This window comes from Mastigoproctus giganteus, chromosome 2 (assembly GCF_048544385.1).
Source record: "Mastigoproctus giganteus isolate SK-2022 chromosome 2, ASM4854438v1, whole genome shotgun sequence".
NCBI lineage: Eukaryota > Metazoa > Arthropoda > Arachnida > Uropygi > Thelyphonidae > Mastigoproctus > Mastigoproctus giganteus.
Genome location: NC_143576.1, coordinates 47,830,248 through 47,853,524, shown reverse-complemented (window position 1 = coordinate 47,853,524; position 23,277 = coordinate 47,830,248). Strand labels below are relative to the sequence as shown.

Genomic DNA, 23,277 nt, shown 5'->3' with positions numbered 1-23,277 from the left:
GAATATGCATCCCGAATCCGCTGTTAAAGATCCTTGGAAAATGGATCAGGAACCATTTAGAAGCCCGAATTGAGGTATCAGAAGAACAAAGTGGTTTTTCAGCTGGGAGGTCATGTATAGATCATATCTCAACAGTACAACAGATCCTTGAAAAATGCCAATCAAAAGGAAAAAAAACTTTATGATTTTCATTGACCTTGAAAAGGCATATGACAGTGTTCCTAGAAAACTCTTATGGGAAGCACTGAAAGAGGCAAATATTGATGGACAACTGATTAACATTACTAAGGCAATTTACAGGAATAATAGATGTAGAATTAAAGTGGGATCAGCTTTGTCACCTGAATTCCACACTTCAAAAGGCTTATTACAAGGTTGCTGCATGTCACCAACACTCTTCAAAATTTATATCGACATCTGCCTAAGATCCTGGTCAAAAAAATGTAATAAAACGGGATTGCTGATTAATAAGAACACCTATATTCACAATTTACTTTTTGCAGATGATCAGGTGGTGATAGCACAAGACTTAGAAGATGCAAAGTATGCATGTCGTCAATTGTTTGAGGAATATAAACAATGGGGTCTAAAAATCAATTTTAGCAAGTCTGAAATGTTGTCTTCAGGGCCAGGACACGTTCTAAATATTGCAGGTTTTAAAATCAAACAAGTCGATAAATTCAAATATTTGGGATCAATCTTACAAAGTGATGGATCATCCCACGCAGAGATCAATAAGAGAATTACAGACGGCAGAAAGGCTATCGGCATGTTAAACTCTGTTCTGTGGAGCAAAAATATCCTACATGAAACAAAGAAACATATTTCAAACAATTGTACAAAGTCTTCTATTGTATGGAGCGGAAGCCTGGACATTGAATAGGTGAGCGGAAAACAAATTGCTCTCCACAGAAATGGATTTTTGGAGACACTCAGCAGGAACTTCTAGAAGAGACAGAAAAACGGAATGAAGACATAAGGGAAAAAATGGAAGTGAAAAAGACTATTATTGACACCATCAGAGAAAAGCATCTAACATGGTATGGTAGAAAAGCATATTAACATGGTATGGACATGTAAAACAGATGCAAGAAAACAGATATCCAAAGGCTATCTTGAAATGGATACCTCCTGGAAGAAGAAGAGGAAGACCTAGGAGGACATGGATGGAGGGAGTACGGGAGTGCATGACAGCCCGAGGCTTAACCGACCAAGACACCTTGAACCACACTTTATGGCGGGAAAAAATTCCTAACAAGAAATAACTTGTAGGCTGAGGAAACCTATTGTAAATGGAAACACTCCTCTTGAAGAAGAAGAAGAAAACTTCCTCCACAAACAGACTAACAGAATAATATCTGCTATAAGACTGCAGACTGTTAATTGCTGGAAAGTCTTGGGCCTCCGTAGCCAAGTGATCAGGAGCAGGAGTGGAATAGCATATGCTCCTTGAGTAAACCAGGGTTCGAGCCCCTGACTGCTAAATACGGTCGATCTGCCAACCCGCTTGGGTTTTGGTTTTAATGGCACATTAGCAACTAGGGCTATAATGCCTGCCAACCCCACACTGAACCGGTGTGGCAGATTATGGTGCAATTCTCTCAACTTGAATTGTTGAGGAGGCTTCCTTCCTGCGGTGGGGGTTGATAATGGCTGCAGTTTACTTTTTTTTTTTTTTTTTATACCTTGGAGTGGAGAGTCAGAGTTGAATACAGAAAATAGAATATTAAAATCCAAAGTGGAGACAGTGACAGAGGGGAAAAAAATTATAAGGAGATGAACACATTAAATTATGCCCAAGTAGCAAGGGTAAACAAAATAGAGACTAACCAACCAAAACAAGTTAATAAACCAAAGGACACAAACATAGTTATTTTAAAAGAGAGGTTTGACTTAGATCACAAGTCTGGCGAAGCAGTTAAAAGAAACTATAATAACACAATTAAAGGATATAAAATGTAAAGGATATAAAAATTATATCCATGTAAAGGCTATAAAAATTATAACTGCTATAAGACTGCAGACTGTTAATTGCTGGAAAGTCTTGGGCCTCCGTAGCCAAGTGGTCAGGAGCAGGCTAACAGAATAATATCTGCTATAAGACTGCAGACTGTAAATTGCTGGAAATTCTGCAAAGTGAGGGATAATGGTGTGCTGCTGGAAATAGCAAACAAAGGACCTTAAAGTGGTGGAAACTAACCCTCAAGTTTTAAAACTTGGATTAAAACCAGAAAAACCAAAAGGGAAAAATCCAAACATTTTGTTATTTGATATCATAGAGAACACCCCTGAAACTGCTAATATACAATAAAAATTTCAAAATAAAATTAGCATTAGCAGAGGCATTTGATGCAAGAAAGCAAGCTTATGCAGCATCAGCCAAAAAAAAAAAAAAAAAAAAAACCACTTCCACTTCACCCCTCTGTTCGTTCAAAATACCTGTCCAGCTAAGCCTTAAACTTATTTAGGCTATCAACCTCCACCACAAGGGATGGAAGTCTGTTCCACCAACCAACCACCCGCTGGTAAAGGCAAATTTCCGCACGTCTATCTATCCTACATCTGTCTTTCCTCAATTTGAATTTATGCCCTCTCAGGTGATTTTTCTGAGCTAGAGAAAGAATCCCATCAGCATTGAGCATGCTTAAACCATTCAAGGCTTTATACACCTCTATCAGATCACCTCGCTGGTGCCTAGTCTCCAGACACTGTAATTTGCAAAACTTAAGCCTTTCTTTGTAAGAGCACCCCTTTGTTCCATTCACTAATCTTGTTGCCCTTCTCTGTACTCATTCCAGCAGCTCTACATCCTTCTTGAAATGAGTCCTCCAGACCTGTATACAGTACTCTAGGTGTGGCCTGACCATTGCCATATACAATGGAATAATCACCTCCTTATCCCTGCTGGAAAAATTCCTGTATATCATTGACAATACTCCATGAGCTACTCTTGCAGCCCGTCTGCACTGCTCAGAGAACTTCATATCTGCCTGCACAACCACCCCCAAGTCCCTTTCATTCTCTACCACTGTCAGTGTAGTACCACAGAGTTGATACGTTGCTCTGGGGTTGCTGTTTCCCATGCGTAGTACTTTACATTTGTCAATGTTAAACTTCATTTGCCACCTCTCAGCCCATCTGCTCAACCTTTCCAGATCCTGTTGCAGCAGCATAGTGTCAGTCGTGTCCTTGACAACGCTGCCAACCTTTGTATCGTCTGCAAACTTGGACATTAAGCTTGATATACCATCATCAATATCATTTATAAATACAGAAAACAATAATGGACTCAACACTGAGCAATAGCCCACGATGAGCAGTGTCCATTGATTACCACTCTCTGTCTTCTCCCCCTCAACCACCCCTTTATCCATAGCAGCAATTTGCCTCCAATGTCACACTGCTCCAATTTGTGTAGCAGTCTTCCATGTGCAACAGTATCAAAAGCCTTTCTAAGATCCAAGTATATAATATCAAAGTTATTCCCTGCATCCAGTTCTTTTGTGACTGCATCATAGTATCCAATCAAGTTGGTCAGGCAAGACTTCCCCTTAACAAAACCATGCTGTGTCTGAGCTATAACTGAAGTCTTGTCTAAATGATCCTGCAGTGCTTCTTTAACCAGTGCCTCCATTAATTTTCCTGGAACAGAAGTTAAGCTCACAGGTCTATAATTACTTGTGTCAGCCTTTGATCCACCTTTGTGAATTGGGGTCACATTTGCACATTTCCAGTCTATGGGTACCTCCCCTGAGTCCAAAGAAGCTCTCATAATTATGGCTAAGGGTTTGCTTACTTCCTTTGCTGCCTCCTTTAATATAACTGGATAGATCCTATCCACCCCGGGTGCCTTTCTTGTGTTTATCTTCAACAGTTTCTCCTCCACTTTACTCCCAGTTATTTCAAGATTCTGTAGCTTACTGCTACAGTTGAATACACCTCTGGCATTCCCCTTGCTGAATAACTCCTCATGTGTGAATGTCGATGCAAAATATTCATTTAGTTTGTTAGCTACCTGAGCAGGATCATCAACAGCTGACCCATCAATATCAAGTGGACCAATCTGATTCATCCCCTTCCTTCTAGAGTTTACATAAGTAAAGAACACTTTGCTGTTTTTCTTTGCATTCCTTGCCAAGGATTTCTCGTAATCTGCCTTCGCCTGCCTAACCTCCTTTGTAACTTGGTTGCATATCAACTTGTATCTATCATAGGCTTCTGTGTCATGTGTTAATTTGTAAGTATCCCATGCATTTTTCTTCTCTGCCATATGCCTCATTAGTTCATCTGACATCCATTTTGGCCTAAACCTTGAACAATATTTCTTAGTTGGTATGTAAAGCCTAGTAGCTTCCAAGATAAGTTCTTTGAATGCTTCCCATTTTGAATTTGCTGTTGGTAACATCATCAGTTGGTCCCACTGTATAGAATTTAAATACTGTCTCAGTCCATCGTAGTCACCTTTACGAAAGCAATAACCCTTCCCTTTACCGCTAATGGTAGTTACCTCTTTGAGTAAACCCACTTCAGCACACTGTGATCACTGCCACCTAGTGGTTCATTTATCTGCAGATTCTTAATGCATGAAGAATCACTGCTGATAATCAAATCAAGAGTATTACTCCCTCTAGTTGCCTCCCGAACATGCTGATGTAGAAAACAATCATCCAATAAATCCACAAAAGCCCTGCTAGTGTGTGAGTAACCAGCCCCCAAATTCCAGTCAATATCTAGGAAATTAAAATCTCCCATTATAAGACTCTCTGATTTACTGGCCCACTCTATTTCCCTGTACAGTTCCTTATTATACTCATCAGAGTCATTAGGCCTATAGCACACTCCTACTCTCAATTTTGATCTCCCACTGCTTATGTCACACCAAACTGACTCAACACTGCACTGTCCAGCGATGTCGACTGGCTTCACTTCCTTGGTTTTTATGTGTTTCTTAACTAATAGCATAACCCCTCCCCCCTTCCTATCCTGTCTATCCTTTCTGTAGACGTTGTACTCCCCAAATTGCAGTTTTGCATCCCTTATATCTGTGTGACACCACGTCTCTGATATCCCAACAATATCTGCCTTTGATGTTTTGAGCAATACCTCAAATTCATCAAATTTATTTACTAAACTCCTAGCATTGGTGTACACGCAAGTATACCTGCACCTGTTTCTATTCTTAGCTACCCTAACACAACCCATGTGTTTACTTGTACCGCAATGGCTCCCAGCAGTCTCTGAAATACCATGCATCTTGTTTTTCAGGCTTCTGCTCATTCTAATAGAATTCATTCTCATTACAAACATAAATGAGTTTTCTGAACAATTTCAAGTTTAAAGAGAGAGACAAAAAGTAGGAAAAACAGCCAGTTAAATGTAATAGTGGAGCTTTCCCCTAAGATTTGGAAGCACTTACAAGGACAGCAAAGAATCTTTGCTGGCTGGACAAGCCATAGATTTTCCTGTACAAAGATGTTTCAACTGCCACAAATATGGTCATACTGCCAGAGACTGCAATCAGAAAACTGTCTGTGGTCACTATGTGGCCCCTGGTCACAACTACAAAAACAAAAACCAGCAGCCAAAATATGCTACTTATAAGGCAGCATGGTTGACTGATTATTCCCACACTATCATGGATGGCAAATGCCCCTGCTGTAAAAAGATGATACACTTAGACAATCAAGGAACAATTACGGGTGAGATTGAAAACATAAATGTAACTAGGGCTCTAAATCTTATCCACCGGAATGCTCACAGAGCAAGAACTCTTGTAGATCAAATCAAACTCAAACCAGAAGAAAAGGACATAGATATCTTGGTATTCCAAGAACCCTACACACACATAGGGGTAGGGTTCAAGGATAGCCAAGAGACCATAAAATCATAAACTACACCTCAGATGTATTCTATGATTTTATGGTCACAACACTCTTCTACTGCAATAGTAGTAAAAAACACTGATCTTACTGTCACAAAGGTTCATCACCTCTGCTCCCCAGTGGCAGTGTGTGCACATTATCACCATGCTGTGGGACAGGTTTATATCATTTCATTATATTCCAGGCCAGGTGAAGATATAAATAACACTATTGAATATCTACAAGTAGTTACAGATTTGCTGCCTAATGCTAACATTATTGTGTGCTGATGTCATCTGCTGGTCAACCTTATGGTAGAACCGTACAGAAGACAGAGCAGGTACACACACAATGGCCAAATATGGAATACATAGTTACCTCCACATTTCAAGTAGTGAATCAGCCAAATAACCTGCCAACTTTTAGCAGCACCATGTGGGAGAGTGACAAATGCAATAGCTTATAAAATTACAGACCGGTGTGTCCAGCCAGCCTGGACCACACCAGATCATCAAACTAAAGAAACTAACAAACTAACTGACCAACTTAAAAAAAAAAAAAAAAAAAACAGTTACCAACAGCCTAACAATTCCTGTTGGATATCAAAAGCTACAACATAAAGAAAGCAAATTTAGAATATATTCCCAGAACTTTAACAACAGCTGAGCTACAAAAGCAGGAAAATGAATGGTCTAGAGGTCAAACAATTATAGTCTGGACAACCATGCACTGATTATGACAAATGTCTTAATAAAAATATAAAACCTGTCTGTCTATCCAAAAGAAAAAACTGAGAAAGCAGGCAGTTCTATGGTGGTGTGCTGAACTGACAATACTCAGGAGAAGGGTACACCAGGGATCAAGAAATTTTCAAAGAGCCAGAACATCTTGGTCACAAAATGAAGTTGATGCAATAAGAGATTCTTACAGAACTCTCAGGAACCAATATACTTCCCTCATTAGAAAAAAGAAAAAAGAATCCTGGGGGCATTTGGTGAAAACCTCTGAAAAAAGCTGACCCTTGGGGAGTTGTCAACAGAACAGTGACCAACAAGTTGCCAAGAAATGTAACGGAAACTACAGTTAAACCAGATGGAACCCCAACCTTGTGTTGGGCAGAATCTGTGAACAACATCTTACACACTATTATACAGACTGAGGTTGGGGATTATTTTCCTACTCAGATTGACATTATAAAAAATAATAGTGAAAATGAAAATGCCAACATAGAACCTCCTTTTACAACAGAAGAATTATAAATAGTTCTAACCAAAACCAAAAACCCTGGTTTTGACCACCTATAGGTTGAAATATTTAAAAAATTAGCTGAAATAGCACCAGATAAACTAATAGCCTTATACAACCACTATATGACAGAGGAAATATTCCTTAAAATCTGAAAAAAAAAAGGCAGTACTAAGATTAATCATGAAGAACCCAGAGAACCCATCCTTTCACTAATCCAAAATCATATAGACCAATAGCTCTGCTCCTGGTACTAGGAAAAATATATGAAAGAAAGACTAATTTCCAATAGGATATCTGCATATTATACAGAAGCAGGCTTTCACTCAAATAATCAGTATGGTTTTAAGCAGGGCAACTCTGCAGAGGATGCCATGCACCACCCACTGATAAGAGTAAAAAATAGAGAAAAGTACATGTTGGCAATTTCTATAGACTTTGCAGGGGCATTTAATTCACTCCGGTCATATAGTGTCCTTAGGAGACTCCGCCAGACGAATGTCCCACAAATCCTCTATAAGGTAATAAACAGCTACCTTAAAGACAGAAGTGTCTCAGTTAGCACACGGTTCCAGGATTTGACATACTCTGTGAACAAAGGATGCCCACAGGGCTCAATCATCTGGACAACTGTACTAGATGAATTTTTGACCTTGGATCTGGTGGGCATGGTGGAAAGCTTAGCCTTTGTCGATGATTTGATTCTCCTTATAAAAGCAATCACAAGAGTAGTTGTAGAGCAAAGATCAAATACTGCCCACATGCAACTGTGAGAGTGGGCATAAATGCATATACTCAGGATATCACCTGAAAAAAACTAAATCATTACGATGGAAAGGAAACCTAAGGAAACCCCTTCAAATTAAAATCTATGGAAAAACCATAAAAATGGTATGACAACTAAAATATTTATCCAGGTTTTGTTTTACTCAAAATTAACTTTTTATCCCCATTTTGAATACTTGGCAAAAGTGAGAAACTACGCAGGCATGACAGCCAGGATTAGTTGGGCTGACTGTGGACTCAAAAGAAGGCCCTGGCAATCGTACAGAGCAGTATTCTTGCCTGTCATCACATATGGAGTCAATGTGTGGTTTACCCGCATGGCCATAGTCAGAAACAGGAACAAATTAGAATTCACAGAACAATACTTCTCACTATCACCAGAACATATTGCATTGTGGGCACACTGGCAACTGCAGGTGTTGGCTGGTGCTTTCCCACTTTATTTGGAAGTAGACATAAGAGGCTTATATTACTGACTTAAAAAGGAAATACCCACAGAATTTCTGGGGATAGCCCTTGACACAGCCAACATCATCAATGCTGGGAAAAAAAAAAAAAAAGGTCCGTGAGCTATGGGAAACAAATTGGGGAGCAGGAAACCAGAGGTCTGGTTACCAAAAGGTTTCTCCCAAGGTTGGAACTGGTTAGTACTAAGCCACCAAAGTGGTACGCTACAGGAGAGTTCACAAAATTTATATTGACAGGTCTGGCTCTCCAAAGGCTAAATTAACTTTCTTCGGGCTTACTGATGATTCTATTATTATTATTAGCCATATGGTGCAAGGAAGCCAGAGGCTTATGCTGCACCAGCCAAAAAAAAAAAAATTTCTGAACTCCCCTGAGAGAGAGAGAGAGAGAGAGAGAGAGAGAGAGAGAGAGAGAGAGAGAGAGAGAGAGAGAGAGAGAGATAAAAGGGAATCACCAAGGAAGAGAAGAATGGTGATGTCCCGCTCAGTGCCCTGGGTGTGCCAAGCCCATACTCACCAGATGTGAGTCCCTGGGGTTTAAATTTTACCTGTGGCAAAAGTAGGCTGTGCACACATTCTCTATGAATGTAAAATTTATGATATGCCAAGAACCGAATTAATAACAGAAAATGGCCCCTTACCCAAGGAACAGGAACATTTATTTATAATAGAAGAAAATAATTATAAAACTTATACAAGCTTTTGAAATATAAATTGCTTCAAGTAATAATAGAGGGAAAGCAAGGAGTGGAGAAGAGGAAACTTTCTTGGCTGAAAAACATCTGCAATTGGACTGGCAGATCAGCTAAGGATCTTTTTCATCTCACCCAATACAGAGAGAAGTACGGCGTGGTGATCGCCAATAGGAATTGCATCAAAAGAAGAAGATACAAGCTTCACACAAAAAATATTTGATATGTGTAGAAATATTCAGAGATGGGTCTTACAGCCCCCACAAAAAAACATTCCATAGCCAAAGTACCCATGTCTCTCACCAAATAATGACTTTTTAAACTGACAGGGTAGCTGTATCCAGCTCCCTAACAGATACCCAATTTTGACTAAACTGAACTGACTAGAGCCATAAGGATTAATCTACCCCTAGTGGGAGACCTGGGGCCTCATACCAAATAAGTAAACATGTAGGGGAGGGGGAAGGAGATGTACAGGCAGCCAGGGAAGCAGCTTAGCTGAAAAATATTAGTAAGGTAGCAGCAAGGGGATGCAATTCAGAATGAATGAATGAAAGAGTGTGAAAGATGAGAATGGGCTGGGCACTGAATGTTAGAGTGAGAGAGGAATTGTGGTAAAAGGGAATGAATGTTGGTTTTGGTGGAAGAGGGCAACCCAGCAAGGGAGCAAGAGAGAGGGAATGAGATTAAGGTAAATGTGAGTGAGTGAAGGAATGAAACAAATTGCTGCAAGAACATATATAACAACAATATATTTATTAGAAATACTAACACAATCTCAACTGTATGCTAGCAACACAAACACTGAGCCCACCCAGCTTGCAAGATCTGTAGTCAGGCCAGCACTTGAACTGAAAAGTATTAGAAAGTTGAAGTGCCTGAGGAGAGCAGTGCAGTAAGAAAGAATTGAGTAAATGACACAAATGCCTGCAGAATAAATGAGATTATGTCTGTAAGTGTGATAGGGTGCAAACCACATATGGATTAATTTAAGTGTTTACTAACTCTCAGTCTCTAGGCACTAAATATTAATTACAGGAACTCCCCAACTTATGTATTACTCGTCTTACGCAACAAATTCGACTTTAGGTAAGTTTTTGCCGGCCAGTGCAAACTGAAAAAAATATGGAAACGTATTTTGCATCTGTAGGGATAAATGGAGGTATTGTGAAAATATCATAATGTGAACCCGATAACACATTGGTTTTTTATTTTATTTTTGTAATTCATTCCAAGCCCTTGGAAGTTGAAAATTTCGCTATATTACTAAACTATTTATCTCTCTAAAAGGAAGATAAATAATCTCTCTAAAATTTATAATAGAAATTGCGCTACCTTTTCATCGTTATCATATGTTCTCGTTATAAGAATCAATTTTGAACACCCTTGTGATATTTTTCTAAAGCATGTTTCTGGAGGTCAGGACCATAAAACAATTTGCACTTTTCGGTTTATTGGGCTTTTCTGTTAGTGCATATAATTATAAACGGATAGTAAACTTGAACTTATTGCATTTGTGAAAATACCGATAACTGCAATTGTGTTGGTTTTTATGTTACATGGTGAAATGTGTTCCCCTTCACTGAAATCTTTAATCATATAAAAAACAAATTTTCAGAAACTTCTCTTCATTCCTATTTACATATTACAATTATGAAGGGAAAGCAACCAACGGAAAGTGCAAGTGGTGGCAGTGCTAGGAAATGAAACAAAATTGATTTAGAAATGAAGACGAAAATTATTAAGAAGTATGAAGACAGACAAAATTTGTCATCTATTGCATGGAATTAGGCCTTGCTGCTTCAACAGTGAATACTATTTTAAAGGACAGTGTGCATATAAAAGAACATGTCAAAGGATCAATGCACTTAAGATCAACAGTGATCACAAAAGAGCATTCAGGTGCTATATCGAAGATGGAACAGATATTAATAACAAAGATGGAAAATCAGATTCAGAAATGAGTGCCCTGAGGCTAATGACCATTCCAGAAAAAGCAACAAATATTTATAAAGATATTAAGGATAAGTACGGCAAACCCCAATCCAAGTTCATGGCAAGCAACGGGTGGTTTAATAGATTCAAGCATCGCGCTGGTTTCCACAATGCTAAAGTATGCAGTGAAGTCGCCAGTGCCAATTCTGCAGCTGCAGAGAAATTTTGTGATATGTTGGAAAAAATTATTGTTGAAGGCAGCTATTCAACACAGAAAATTTTTAACGTTGAGTGGGGATTACAGATTAAAACCACTGCTTGTGTACCATTCTGGAAATCCTCGTGCATTTAAGGGCTTCAATAAAGCCACCCTACCCATGCATTTCCGATCGAAATGGAGATCATCGATGACGATATCTCTCTTTTAAGATTAGTTTAAATTCTGCTTCATTTCCGAGGTTGAAAAATATTGTAAAGACAATGACGTTCCTTTCAAGATTGTGCTTCTATTAGATAATGCTCCTGGGCATCCTATGCATGCAGATGATTTCAATTTAAACGTGGGAGTCATATTTCTACTGCCAAACACGACTTCACTCATCCAATCTATGGATCAAGCTGTTATTTTGAATTTAAAAGCATTCTATTTATGCAAAACATTTACTCAGGCATTGTCTGCAGTAGACAGTGAGAAAAATTAAGTTAAGAGACTTTTGGAAATCTTACAATATTTACCACGCCATCTTAAACATTAATAAGGCCTGGGTGGAAATTACTAAAAGTTGTTTAAATGGCACATGGAAGAAAATATGCCCACTGCACGTAAAAGACTTCAAAGGATTTGAAAAAGACGAATCATATGAAGAGGTTACAGATAAGATTGTAAAGGTTGCAGAGCTACTTCAGTTGGAGGCTGATGCCAAAGGAAGAAGAGAAGGAATAATCTAACAAAGAACTTATTGACTTGCAGGCAGCGCTAGTGAAAGAAGAAAATGCTGACGAAGCTCAAGATAAACCAAATGAGGAGCCGAAACACTTCACCACCAGAGAGATAGTAATGACATTTTGTGAAATTGCATCAGCAATGGCAAGGTTTGAAAAGATGGATCCTGACAGCGAATGATTCTTAAAAGATAACAGAGGGGCGAATGATATGCTTGCTTGCTACTAAGAAATCTATGGTGAAAATAAAACTGCCAGCATCTAGTTCATCCATTACAATGTTCTTTCGTAAGGTTGAGCAGCCAACCCCTTCTATATCTCCACAACCCTCAACCTCTGCAAAATGTCAATTCTGGCAACGATGCTCGAGAGGTAAAACTTACTGATATCATGCCTGTCTCCTCTCTTTTTTTGTAATTTTATAATTTTGAAAATTATAAAATTATAAAATAAAATAATAATAAAATTATAAAACTTTTTATAATTATAAAGCCGACAGGGCTAGCCAGGTGGGTAGAGTGCCTGACTGGCCACCCAAAGGTCCCGGGTTCGAATTCCGCCTCAGGCTTGGATAAAAGTACTGCAAAAACCTTGGAAGGTGCATTATGGCCACAGAAGCCGATGTGCCAACAACTACCAAAAAAAAAAATAATAATAATAATTATAAAATGCACACACTTGTTATTTTTCCTGCACAACGAAATAAAAAAATCAAATAAATACAATAAATAATTCTTTTTTGATTCAATCAATTCAGAGAGCACAGTTGTGAGTGCTACAAGAGCTTGGGGGAAGTTCTGACTTACATAGAGTTCTGCGGAATGCAACCATTACATAAGTCGGGGAGTTGCTGTATTGGATGTTTTGTATAGTAAGTACACTACATACCACTGCGTTCTCCTTTCCCCCGGTGCGAAAAAGAAGACCAATGTGTGGGGGAAAAAATAAAAAAAACGCAAAAACAATATAAAATGTAAGCAGAAACTAAAAAAAAACAGAATGAGAGCAGAGAGGATTATGAGTGAATAAAATTGCCTGCCTTCCTCCATTCCTGTCCATTTGATGGGCAGAGGACCATAGTGGCACCTGCCTATATAAGCAGACACCACAGCACTGCTAGTTGGCCAGTGTGGTGTGGGATACTGACCAACAGGTCTTCGTTCTTGGCCAGTGTGATTGAGCACCAATGCAGGTGCTCCAACGTGGTGAACCCTTTCCCTATGATCCTTCATTCCTACCACCTGGGTTGATTTTTTTTTGCTCACTCCTCCCCTCACCTGGTGGGTAACCCCACTGCCATCTGTCAACTCCCACCCCTGGGTGGCAGGATGGCATTCTGTCCCCCTTTCAACCAGCCGGATGCTACTGTCCCTCTATCACTTTAATCCCCTCCTACTTTGTCTCCCCACTATCATCTTCTACCTTTCATTTTATTTTTTTTTAACTGGGTTCTCCATCTGTAGCCCTGGCTACCACAGGGTGAACTAGATTTTTGAGAGAAAACAAGCCCCTAGGCTAAGAGGCCAGATGAACAACATAACCCCACACTAATACTACACAAACACTCACTAAGCTATATAAATCTGGCCTTTACAGAGTTTTATATTCATCACATTGCCTGACACAGAGTTGGGGGAAGCCCTGGAGCCACATTACAATTAACACTATATGGCTCATAAAATGCACCGTTTGCTTGATGTTTGCAGAGCAATCGGGTACGGGACATGATACTGCCAAGGGGGATGTCTTTGTGTGTGCGCGATTCAAGGAGTGTATCGATATCAGGCAACAACTCGGTGTTCTTGTGGGCCTATATGAGAGCTTGAAGGACAGGGTGGATGCCATCGAAGGAACTAAATTGAGGGGCCCATCAAGCTCTCAGCTGCCCACATCAACGCCAGAGCTTGCACTTGGGCATCGCGTGACACAGAGACAACCCCTAAGGCAGAATGCGCTGGTTCCGAAGGAACTAGTAGTTGTTGGTGACTCTATTGTCAGGGAAACGGGGAACATGCTTTGTAAAAAAGATAGGTGGAACAGGACCAGGGTATGTCTGCCAGGGGCAAAGGTTGATGACGTTGTAGAGCGAATATCATCTTTTAAAGGCACAAAAGGTGATATAGTTGTACACGTTGGCACTAATAATATTAAGAGTAGGAGACCGGCAGAATTACTTAACAAGTACAGGTCACTGTTGAACAAAAGCCGAGAATTAGGGTTGAATTTGAAAGTGTCTGCAATTCTGCCCAGACACGATAGGAGGGTGTATATGATGAGAGCCTTGTCAATCAATTCGGCCCTGGAAAGATTGTGCAAGGCTCAAGGGGTAGAATTTTTTTCAGCCTGGACTGTACTTGTTAACAGGAGAGATTGCTTCTACAGGGATGGGATACATTTAAATAGAAAGGGTGCAAGAATATTTGCTGATGCTATCGAGTCAGTGTTAGGTGGGTCGGAAAACTGCTAGCTTGGGGGGAGACAAAGACCAATAGATTGACAGTAGCCACTGGCAGAGGTGAAAGAGATTCTTGCACTGCTTCTATTAGAATGAGCAGAAGCCTGAAAAACAAGATGCATGGTATTTCAGAGACTGCTGGGAGCCATTGCGGTACAAGTAAACACATGGGTTGTGTTAGGGTAGCTAAGAATAGAAACAGGTGCAGGTATACTTGCGTGTACACCAATGCTAGGAGTTTAGTAAATAAATTTGATGTATTTGAGGTATTGCTCAAAACATCGAAGGCAGATATTGTTGGGATATCAGAGACGGGGTGTCACACAGATATAAGGGATGCAGAACTGCAATTTGGGGAGTACAACGTCTACAGAAAGGATAGACAGGATAGGAAGGGAGGAGGGGTTATGCTATTAGTTAAGAAACACATAAAAACCAAGGAAGTGAAGCCAGTCGACATCACTGGACAGTGCAGTGTGGAGTCAGTTTGGTGTGACATAAACATTGGGAGATCAAAATTGAGAGTAGGAGTGTGCTATAGGCCTAATGACTCTGATGAGTATAATAAGGAACTGTACAGGGAAATAGAGTGGGCCAGTAAATCAGAGTGTCTTATAATGGGAGATTTTAATTTCCCAGATATTGACTGGAATTTGGGGGCTGGTTACTCACACACTAGCAGGACTTTTGTGGATTTATTGGATGATTGTTTTCTACATCAGCATGTTCGGGAGGCAACTAGAGGGAGTAATACTCTTGATTTGATTATCAGCAGTGATTCTTCATGCATTAAGAATCTGCAGATAAATGAACCACTAGGTGGCAGTGATCACAGTGTGCTGAAGTGGGATTTACTCAAAGAGGTAACTACCATTAGGGGTAAAGGGAAGGGTTATTGCTTCCGTAAAGGCGACTACGATGGACTGAGACAGTATTTAAATTCTATACAGTGGGACCAACTGATGATGTTACCAACAGCAAATTCAAAATGGGAAGCATTCAAAGAACTTATCTTGGAAGCTACTAGGCTTTACATACCAACTAAGAAATATTGTTCAAGGTTTAGGCCAAAATGGATGTCAGATGAACTAATGAGGCATATGGCAGAGAAGAAAAATGCATGGGATACATACAAATTAACACATGACACAGAAGCCTATGATAGATACAAGTTGATATGCAACCAAGTTACAAAGGAGGTTTGGCAGGCGAAGGCAGATTACGAGAAATCCTTGGCAAGGGATGCAAAGAAAAACAGCAAAGAGTTCTTTACTTATGTAAACTCTAGAAGGAAGGGGATGAATCAGATTGGTCCACTTGATATTGATGGGTCAAGTGTTGATGATCCTGCTCAGGTAGCTAACAAACTAAATGAATATTTTGCATCGACATTCATACATGAGGAGTTATTCAGCGAGGGGAATGCCAGAGGTGTATTCAACTCTAGCAGTAAGCTACAGAATCTTGAAATAACTGGGAGTAAACTGTAGGAGAAACTGTTGAAGATAAACACAAGAAAGGCACCCGGGGTGGATGGGATCTATCCAGTTATATTAAAGGAGGCAGCAAAGGAAGTAAGCAAACCCTTAGCCATAATTATGAGAGCTTCCTTGGACTCAGGGGAGGTACCCATAGACTGGAAATGTGCAAATGTGACCCCAATTCACAAAGGAGGATCAAAGGCTGACACAAATAATTATAGACCTGTGAGCTTAACTTCTGTTCCAGGAAAATTAATGGAGGCACTGGTTAAAGAAGCACTGCAGGATCATTTAGACAAGACTTCAGTTATAGCTCAGACACAGCATGGTTTTGTTAAGGGGAAGTCTTGCCTGACCAACTTGATTGGATACTATGATGCAGTCACAAAAGAACTGGATGCAGGGAATAACTTTGATATTATATACTTGGACCTTAGAAAGGCTTTTGATACTGTTGCACATGGAAGACTGCTACACAAATTGGAGCAGTGTGACATTGGAGGCAAATTGCTGCTATGGATAAAGGGGTGGTTGAGGGGGAGAAGACAGAGAGTGGTAATCAATGGACACTGCTCATCGTGGACTGATCTTATTAGTGGAGTCCCTCAGGGCTCAGTGTTGGGTCCATTATTGTTTTCTGTATTTATAAATGATATTGATGATGGTATATCAAGCTTAATGTCCAAGTTTGCAGACGATACAAAGGTTGGCAGGGTTGTCAAGGACACTACTGACACTATGCTGCTGCAACAGGATCTGGAAAGGTTGAGCAGATGGGCTGAGTGGTGGCAAATGAAGTTTAACATTGACAAATGTAAAGTACTACACATGGGAAACAGCAACCCCAGAGCAACGTATCAACTCTGTGGTACTACACTGACAGTGGTAGAGAATGAAAGGGACTTGGGGGTGGTTGTGCAGGCAGATATGAAGTTCTCTGAGCAGTGCAGACGGGCTGCAAGAGTAACTCACGGGGTATTGTCAATGATATACAGGAATTTTTCCAGCAGGGATAAGGAGGTGATTATTCCATTGTATAAGGCGATGGTCAGGCCACACCTAGAGTACTGTATACAGGTCTGGAGGCTTCATTTCAAGAAGGATGTAGAGCTGCTGGAACGAGTACAGAGAAGGGCAATAAGATTAGTGAATGGAACAAAGGGGTGCTCTTACGAAGAAAGGCTTAAGTTTTGCAAATTACAGTGTCTGGAGACTAGGCACCAGCGAGGTGATCTGATAGAGGTGTATAAAGCCTTGAATGGTTTAAGCATGCTCAATGCTGATGGGATTCTTCCTCTAGCTCAGAAAAATCACCTGAGAGGGCATAAATTCAAATTGAGGAAAGACAGATGTAGGATAGACGTGCGGAAATTTGCCTTTAGCCAGCGAGTGGTTGGTTGGTGGAACAGACTTCCATCCCTTGTGGTGGAGGTTGATAGCCTAAATAAGTTTAAGGCTCAGCTGGACAGGTATTTTGAACGAACAGAGGGGTGAAGTGGAAGTGGGTTTTTTTTTTTTTTTTTTTTGGCTGATGCTGCATAAGCTTGCTTTCTTGCATCAAATGCCTCTACTAATGCTAATGTCTCTACTCTACTCTGCCAAATAGTGGCTGGAGGGAGTCTGAACAGTGTGTATGTGGGGGGGGGGCATTGTCGAGGCCACGTTATTTCGCAGAGCTAGGTATATTTTTACCATATGTATGGCATATCCAAAAATTTAATTATTTCATACAGCATGTTCCTCCTTTTCTTATTACTGAATGCACCATGAATTGTCAAACTAACAGAACAAACTTATCTGCAAAAAGATCTAAACCTCCCAAACACTTCTTTATTCTTTGTTCATTTCACAAATATAAGTGATCTCAGTTTTAATCTCAATGATGTCCATTTCCACTTACAGTCTGCCAAACCACATGTACTTTTTCTGACAGAATCTCAGTTATCGATTGATTCAACCACTGCTCATCTTAGTTGTCCGAATTATTCGATGTATGATTCCTTCAACTTCAAAGGTGGTAGTTGTGCTTATGTCCATTCTGATATTCCCTGTCAAAGACAGAAATTTGGTATCTCCTTTTTTGATCTTCTCTGGCTTAAAATCTCTCTACCAACTTTCTTAACAGTGAGGAAATATTCCTCACTGTTAAGAAATTTTAATGTTTACAACTTTATAAAATTTTAATGTTTAATGGTGATTTTAATGTTTACAACTCTAGCTGGCCTCCATTTTCTAGTCACATGGACCCAGCCAGTGGAGCTAGTGACCTAAAACAGATGGTTCATTTACCTACCAAAATACCAAACGATCCTAACCATGCTTAATCAGTTTCTCATAAACAACCCTTCTAAGTACAGTGTTGAAGAGAATGGTCCTCTAGGTGCCGCAGATCACAAATTGATGATGGTCTCTTCTCCATTAGGGCCTTTCTCTCTTGGCCATTCTCAACCCCATGTTGTTTGGCATTACAAGAATGCAAATTTGGATGATCTGCTAGATTTATTTTCTTCTTCTTTTCCGTGGTCAGATTATTGTTTCAAATTTTCAGATGTCAACGTTTGTGCAGATCATGTCAGTAAAATTATTCATGTAGGGATGGAATCCTTTATTACTCTCCCCACCATTATATATCATGCTTTATCTAAATCTTGGTTTTCTAATAAATGTGCTAAGGCTGTTCAAGAGAAGAATGTTGCATATCATAATTGGCTTGTTCCAAATCTCTAGGTTTATTTTCTGCCTATGCCAAAGCTCACAACAATTGTAAAGCAATTATTAATCATTCTAAGCTAAATTTCAAACAGGCTAAGAGTAGAAAACTTGCTTCTTGTCTAAATGGTAGCCAAGCATTCTGTTCTCTTGTCAAAGCTACTGGCCCCAACTCTTGACCGTCTCATTTCCCACCTCTGTCTAAACCAGATAGTTCTATTGCCACTTTAGCCAAAGATAAAGCTGACCCTTTTGATGGTCTTCCATCAAAAGAATGTCAGGAGGGTTTTGATCAATCATGATCAATCTCCACTCGTTCTCAAAACCTGTGCTCCTGAACTTGCTCCAATCCTGGGTTGGCTTTTTTCACTTTCTTATTCCAAAGGCATTTTTCCCTCTGCTTGGAAATTTGGCCATATTGAACCAGTTCCTAAAAAAGGGTGACAAATTCTCCCATCTAATTATTAATCCATTGCACTTAATTCTTCTCTTTCTAAAGTAATGGAGAAATCAATTACCAGCCAACTCTTAAATTAACTAGATTAATGATTGCAGTATGGATTCCATCAGTGTTGATCCACTGGTAATATTCTGGCTTATGTTATCCATCTATAGAAAAATTCAATGGAAAAGTTTGGTGAAACTCAAGCAGTTGCTCCTGACATTTCAAAGCCTTTCAATCATGTTTGGCATAAAGGACTTCTAAATAAGCTTCCATCTTATGGTTTCCGAACTGTTTTTTTTTTGTAATTGGATATCCAGTTTTATCTCTCGTCGCTCACTGCAGGTGATGGTAGATTGCTCTCTGTCTTCTAACTTTCTCCACTAATATTGTTGTTCCTCAAGGTTCAATTCTTTCTCCCATCGTTTTCCTCTTGTATATTAATGACCTCCTTCCATTGACCAGAATCTTCTTCATAATTTTGCTGATTGCATTCCACCTTCCTGTTTGAGAAACCTTGCCCTACACAAACAGCTTCAATCCTCTTGAATATCCACTACAATTCCTGAAATGCTGATCTACAGGTTATCTTTACCCCATTATCCAATGGGGTAAAGATAACTTAGTTGATTTCGATCCTTCTAAAAAACTCTGTCCTATCATATCTTGCAAAAAGGATTCTTCTACTCCTATGCTTATCTTCGACGAAACTCCGATTTCTAGGCAAGATCATGTCTCTACTGGGGATTTCTAATCTCTCTCTTGGCATAAGCATATCACAAATATTGCTTCCCCTGCATCTATAAAACTGGGTTTTCTCTTTTGCTCTCTTTCCTTCCAAACAGCTGTTCACTCTGTACAAATTGCACATCTTCCCTACCACAGAATATTGTTCTCACATCTGGGGGTTCCCCCAAAACTTCTAGATTCCATTCTAAAGAGGGAAGTTAGGTTAAATAATGACTCATTTATAAAAGAGTCTCTCCAATCTCTGTTGCATTGGACATTCTATTTCTGCTGCATGCCTTTTCTATAGATAATTCCATGGGCACTGTTCTTCTGAATTAGCTTCTGTATTTCCCTCCCCCCTCTCTCTTTCAAACACATGCAGCAACCAGTCATCATCCTTTTAGTGTCTAATTTCAAACTCACAGAACTAACTTATTTCCATCCTCATTTATCCTTGGCGCACTATAGCCTTAGATGCTGATGCATAATAAATATCCTAATAATAATAATAACCTCATTTATCCATTCAACTTCTGTTCTCTGGAACAACCTCCCTTCATATGTATTTTCTGAAAATTACAATCAACAGAATCTAATGCCATCAAATATCGTCTTTCATCTTAATCTTCAACCCATGCAGAGTACTATGTACTACAGGTTCTAATACCTCTCATTTTTCGGGTTTTCATGAAAAAAATAATAATAAAAAAAAAGATAAATGTAGCATTTACGCATAATGTTGAATTTAAAAAAAAAAAGAGCATTCAAATGCACCAATAAATGGGAAGACACTGAATTATAAAGTGTGGCTTATCTACCTTTAATGCTTTGAGTTTTCTTTGAAGTAAACAAACGATACCATAAACAATTCCTAGACCAAGTGTCCATTCATCAAAAAAAATTTTTTTTGATGAATCCATTCATTAAAAAAAAAAAAAAACACACAAGTGGAAGAAGGTTTAAATTGGGATTTATTCCTTCCTGGAAATCTTAAAAAAGCAATATATGCAAGAAAGCATTTTAAATGGGAGTGATATATATGTTAAAAAATGCATAGTACTTCACAGAATTTATTACGTGGTCAGAAGTAAAGAGTAATTTAAATGAAAAGCAAGATAACACTAAAACAGTGCTATAATGGAGTTTACTGTACTTTATACCAACACTTTCACAAAGCAAAATTACCAATTATATGACTAAATTCAATGCTTAAGTCAAAATTACTCACCGGAAAAACACTTAGACAGCCCAAGTTCAGAAGAAAATGTCTCAATGGCCAATGCCGATACACATAGAAACCCTCCTCAAGGAATATTCCAACCATAGCAACTGTTACTAGACCTCCAAGTATTACAAGACCAATACTAAGTTCTCCTAAAGCTGAAGAATATGAACACATGAATAAAAAAAGAAGCAAAATATATTCAGAAAAATAGCCAGCACCTTTTGTTTCAATTCATCATGATATTATTGAAATTACAACAATAGTTTTTAGTGACAAATGGGCCTGGAGTACTGGGGTCCATAGTTTAATAATTTTCAAATAGATATTTACAGTATACCCAGTATAAAATAAAATATAAGTACAAATTCAGTAGCTTTCGGAACACGTGTCCCTTTATCAACTGACAAATTTGAATACATTACAAGCAAAGTGTGGCACGTTACTCATGCGTCATTGTTGTAGCACGGACGTGTGCTGCCTTACGCCAGTGATCATCCATCAATAAAACGGTTGTCTCTAGGATGGGATGTATACGCATGCCTTTCTGGCGATTTAATGCCTTAGGGTTGTTTATTATGTTTAGTGACTCTAGCCATAGGCGGTGGCGAAAGTGTTGCGCGTGGTCCACTATCTCAAAGTCGCGCTTGGGGTCAAGATCGTGGTTGGTAGCCCAAAAATGTTCTGCAAGCGCGGACTGGTCAGTTTCGGCAAGCCGGATTGCTCTGTCGTGTTCCGTGAGGCGATCCTGGAGACGTCTCGATGTCTCACCTACGTAGCAACTGTTACAGGCCCTACAGGTGATACGGTACACTACATTGCTGCGTAAGACAGGTGTGACAGGGGTCTTCACACTGGAGACAAGTGAACGTAGGTTCCTACCTGGTAATTGCACACATTTGATGTTGTAACTTCTCAGGATCTTCGAGATACGTCTTGACACTCCTGGATAGTACGGAATGTAGGCGGATGATATGCCGACTTGCTTCGGAGATCTTGGGTTGGAAGTAAGTTCTTGTGCCTGTAACAAGCATCTGTTTAGTACATGGGATGGATAACCGCATCTGGTTAGGTCCGCCTTCACACGGGAGATCTCGTTACGTCTAATTGTGTCGGTGCTGAAATGGCTCCAGGCCCTGGAGAACAGGGTGCGGGCAGTGCTATTGAGATGGCTTGGAGCGTGGCCGGACCCGTAGTTGGTGAATTGACCGCACCACATGGGTTTGCGGTATACTGAGGTCTCTAGATGTGGGCCTACACGATGCACTAGCACGTCCAGAAACGGGAGCGAACCGTCCACCTCTGATTCTACGGTAAACTTGATGAAATTGGATAGAGAGTTGAGGTATTCTAGTAGTACCGTTTCAGAACCACGTGGTATTGTCGTTAAAAATATCGTCGACGTATCTACACCACGTTGTAATAGGTGTAGGTGGGTTCTGGTGTATCTGCTTCTCCAGATCTTCCATGGCGATGTTAGCTACTACGGAACTGACAGGGGCACCCATAGCAGTGCCGTGTACTTGTTTGTAGAGTGAGTCTTCAAAGGTGAAGATGCTGCTAGAGAGGCATAGGTTGAGGGCGGTACAGATGTCATCAGTGGATAGTGACGTCCTGGATTGGAGGCTTAAGTCGCTCTCAAGGAGCCTTCTGGCGCAGTGCACGGCCTGTTGGACGGGAATCGAGGTGAATAAAGAAACCACGTCAAATGATGCCATGACAGAGTTATCAGGGATTGAAATGTCCTTAATGATGTTAATGAATTCACTGCTGTTTTTAACGGTGTGAGATGTATTACCTATAAGAGGCGAGAGGAGGCTCGCGATGTGTTTGGACAGTTCATACGTTGGGGCACTGCAGCAAGACACTATAGGTCTGAGAGGAATACCCGGTTTATGGATCTTTGGTAATCCGTAGAATTGCGGTAGTTGGCAGCCAGTAGCACGTAGAAGATGGTGAGTCGCGGTCGCGATCTTCTTATCTTTAAGCCATGCGTGGACAAGTTTATTAACATTTGCTTCCAGACGTTTCAAGACTTTAACGGGAGGATCAGGTAGAGGTTCATATACGTTAGGATCGAGTAATAGGGCCAAGGCTTTCTCTCGGTAGGCTGATCGGTCCAGCACAACAGTCCGGCGCCCTTTATCCGCAGGAAGTACAACGATGGAGTTGTCTTTTCTTATAGATGACAGGGCGGCAACGCTGGCGGTGGTTGAGGTTTGAGCACGTTTTTCGAGTGTTGCGGAGGACTGCGGCAGTCTTGAATCGGATCTCGTTGGCAGTTTCTTCGGGAAGGTTGGTAATACTGGCT

General features: G+C 40.0%; 1 protein-coding gene across 8 annotated transcripts in view; it reads right to left on the bottom strand.

The window, feature by feature from the left end:
• The window catches only part of LOC150089292 (organic solute transporter subunit alpha-like), a 367,728-nt gene that overhangs the window by 252,816 nt on the left and 91,635 nt on the right, over window positions 1-23,277 (bottom strand). For all 8 annotated transcript variants that reach the window (XM_090368470.1, XM_090368478.1, XM_090368474.1 and 5 more), the window contains one exon: window positions 20,973-21,124. In XM_090368470.1, coding sequence (XP_090224596.1) covers window positions 20,973-21,124 — 152 coding nt within the window. The remainder of the gene's footprint in view (window positions 1-20,972; window positions 21,125-23,277) is intronic.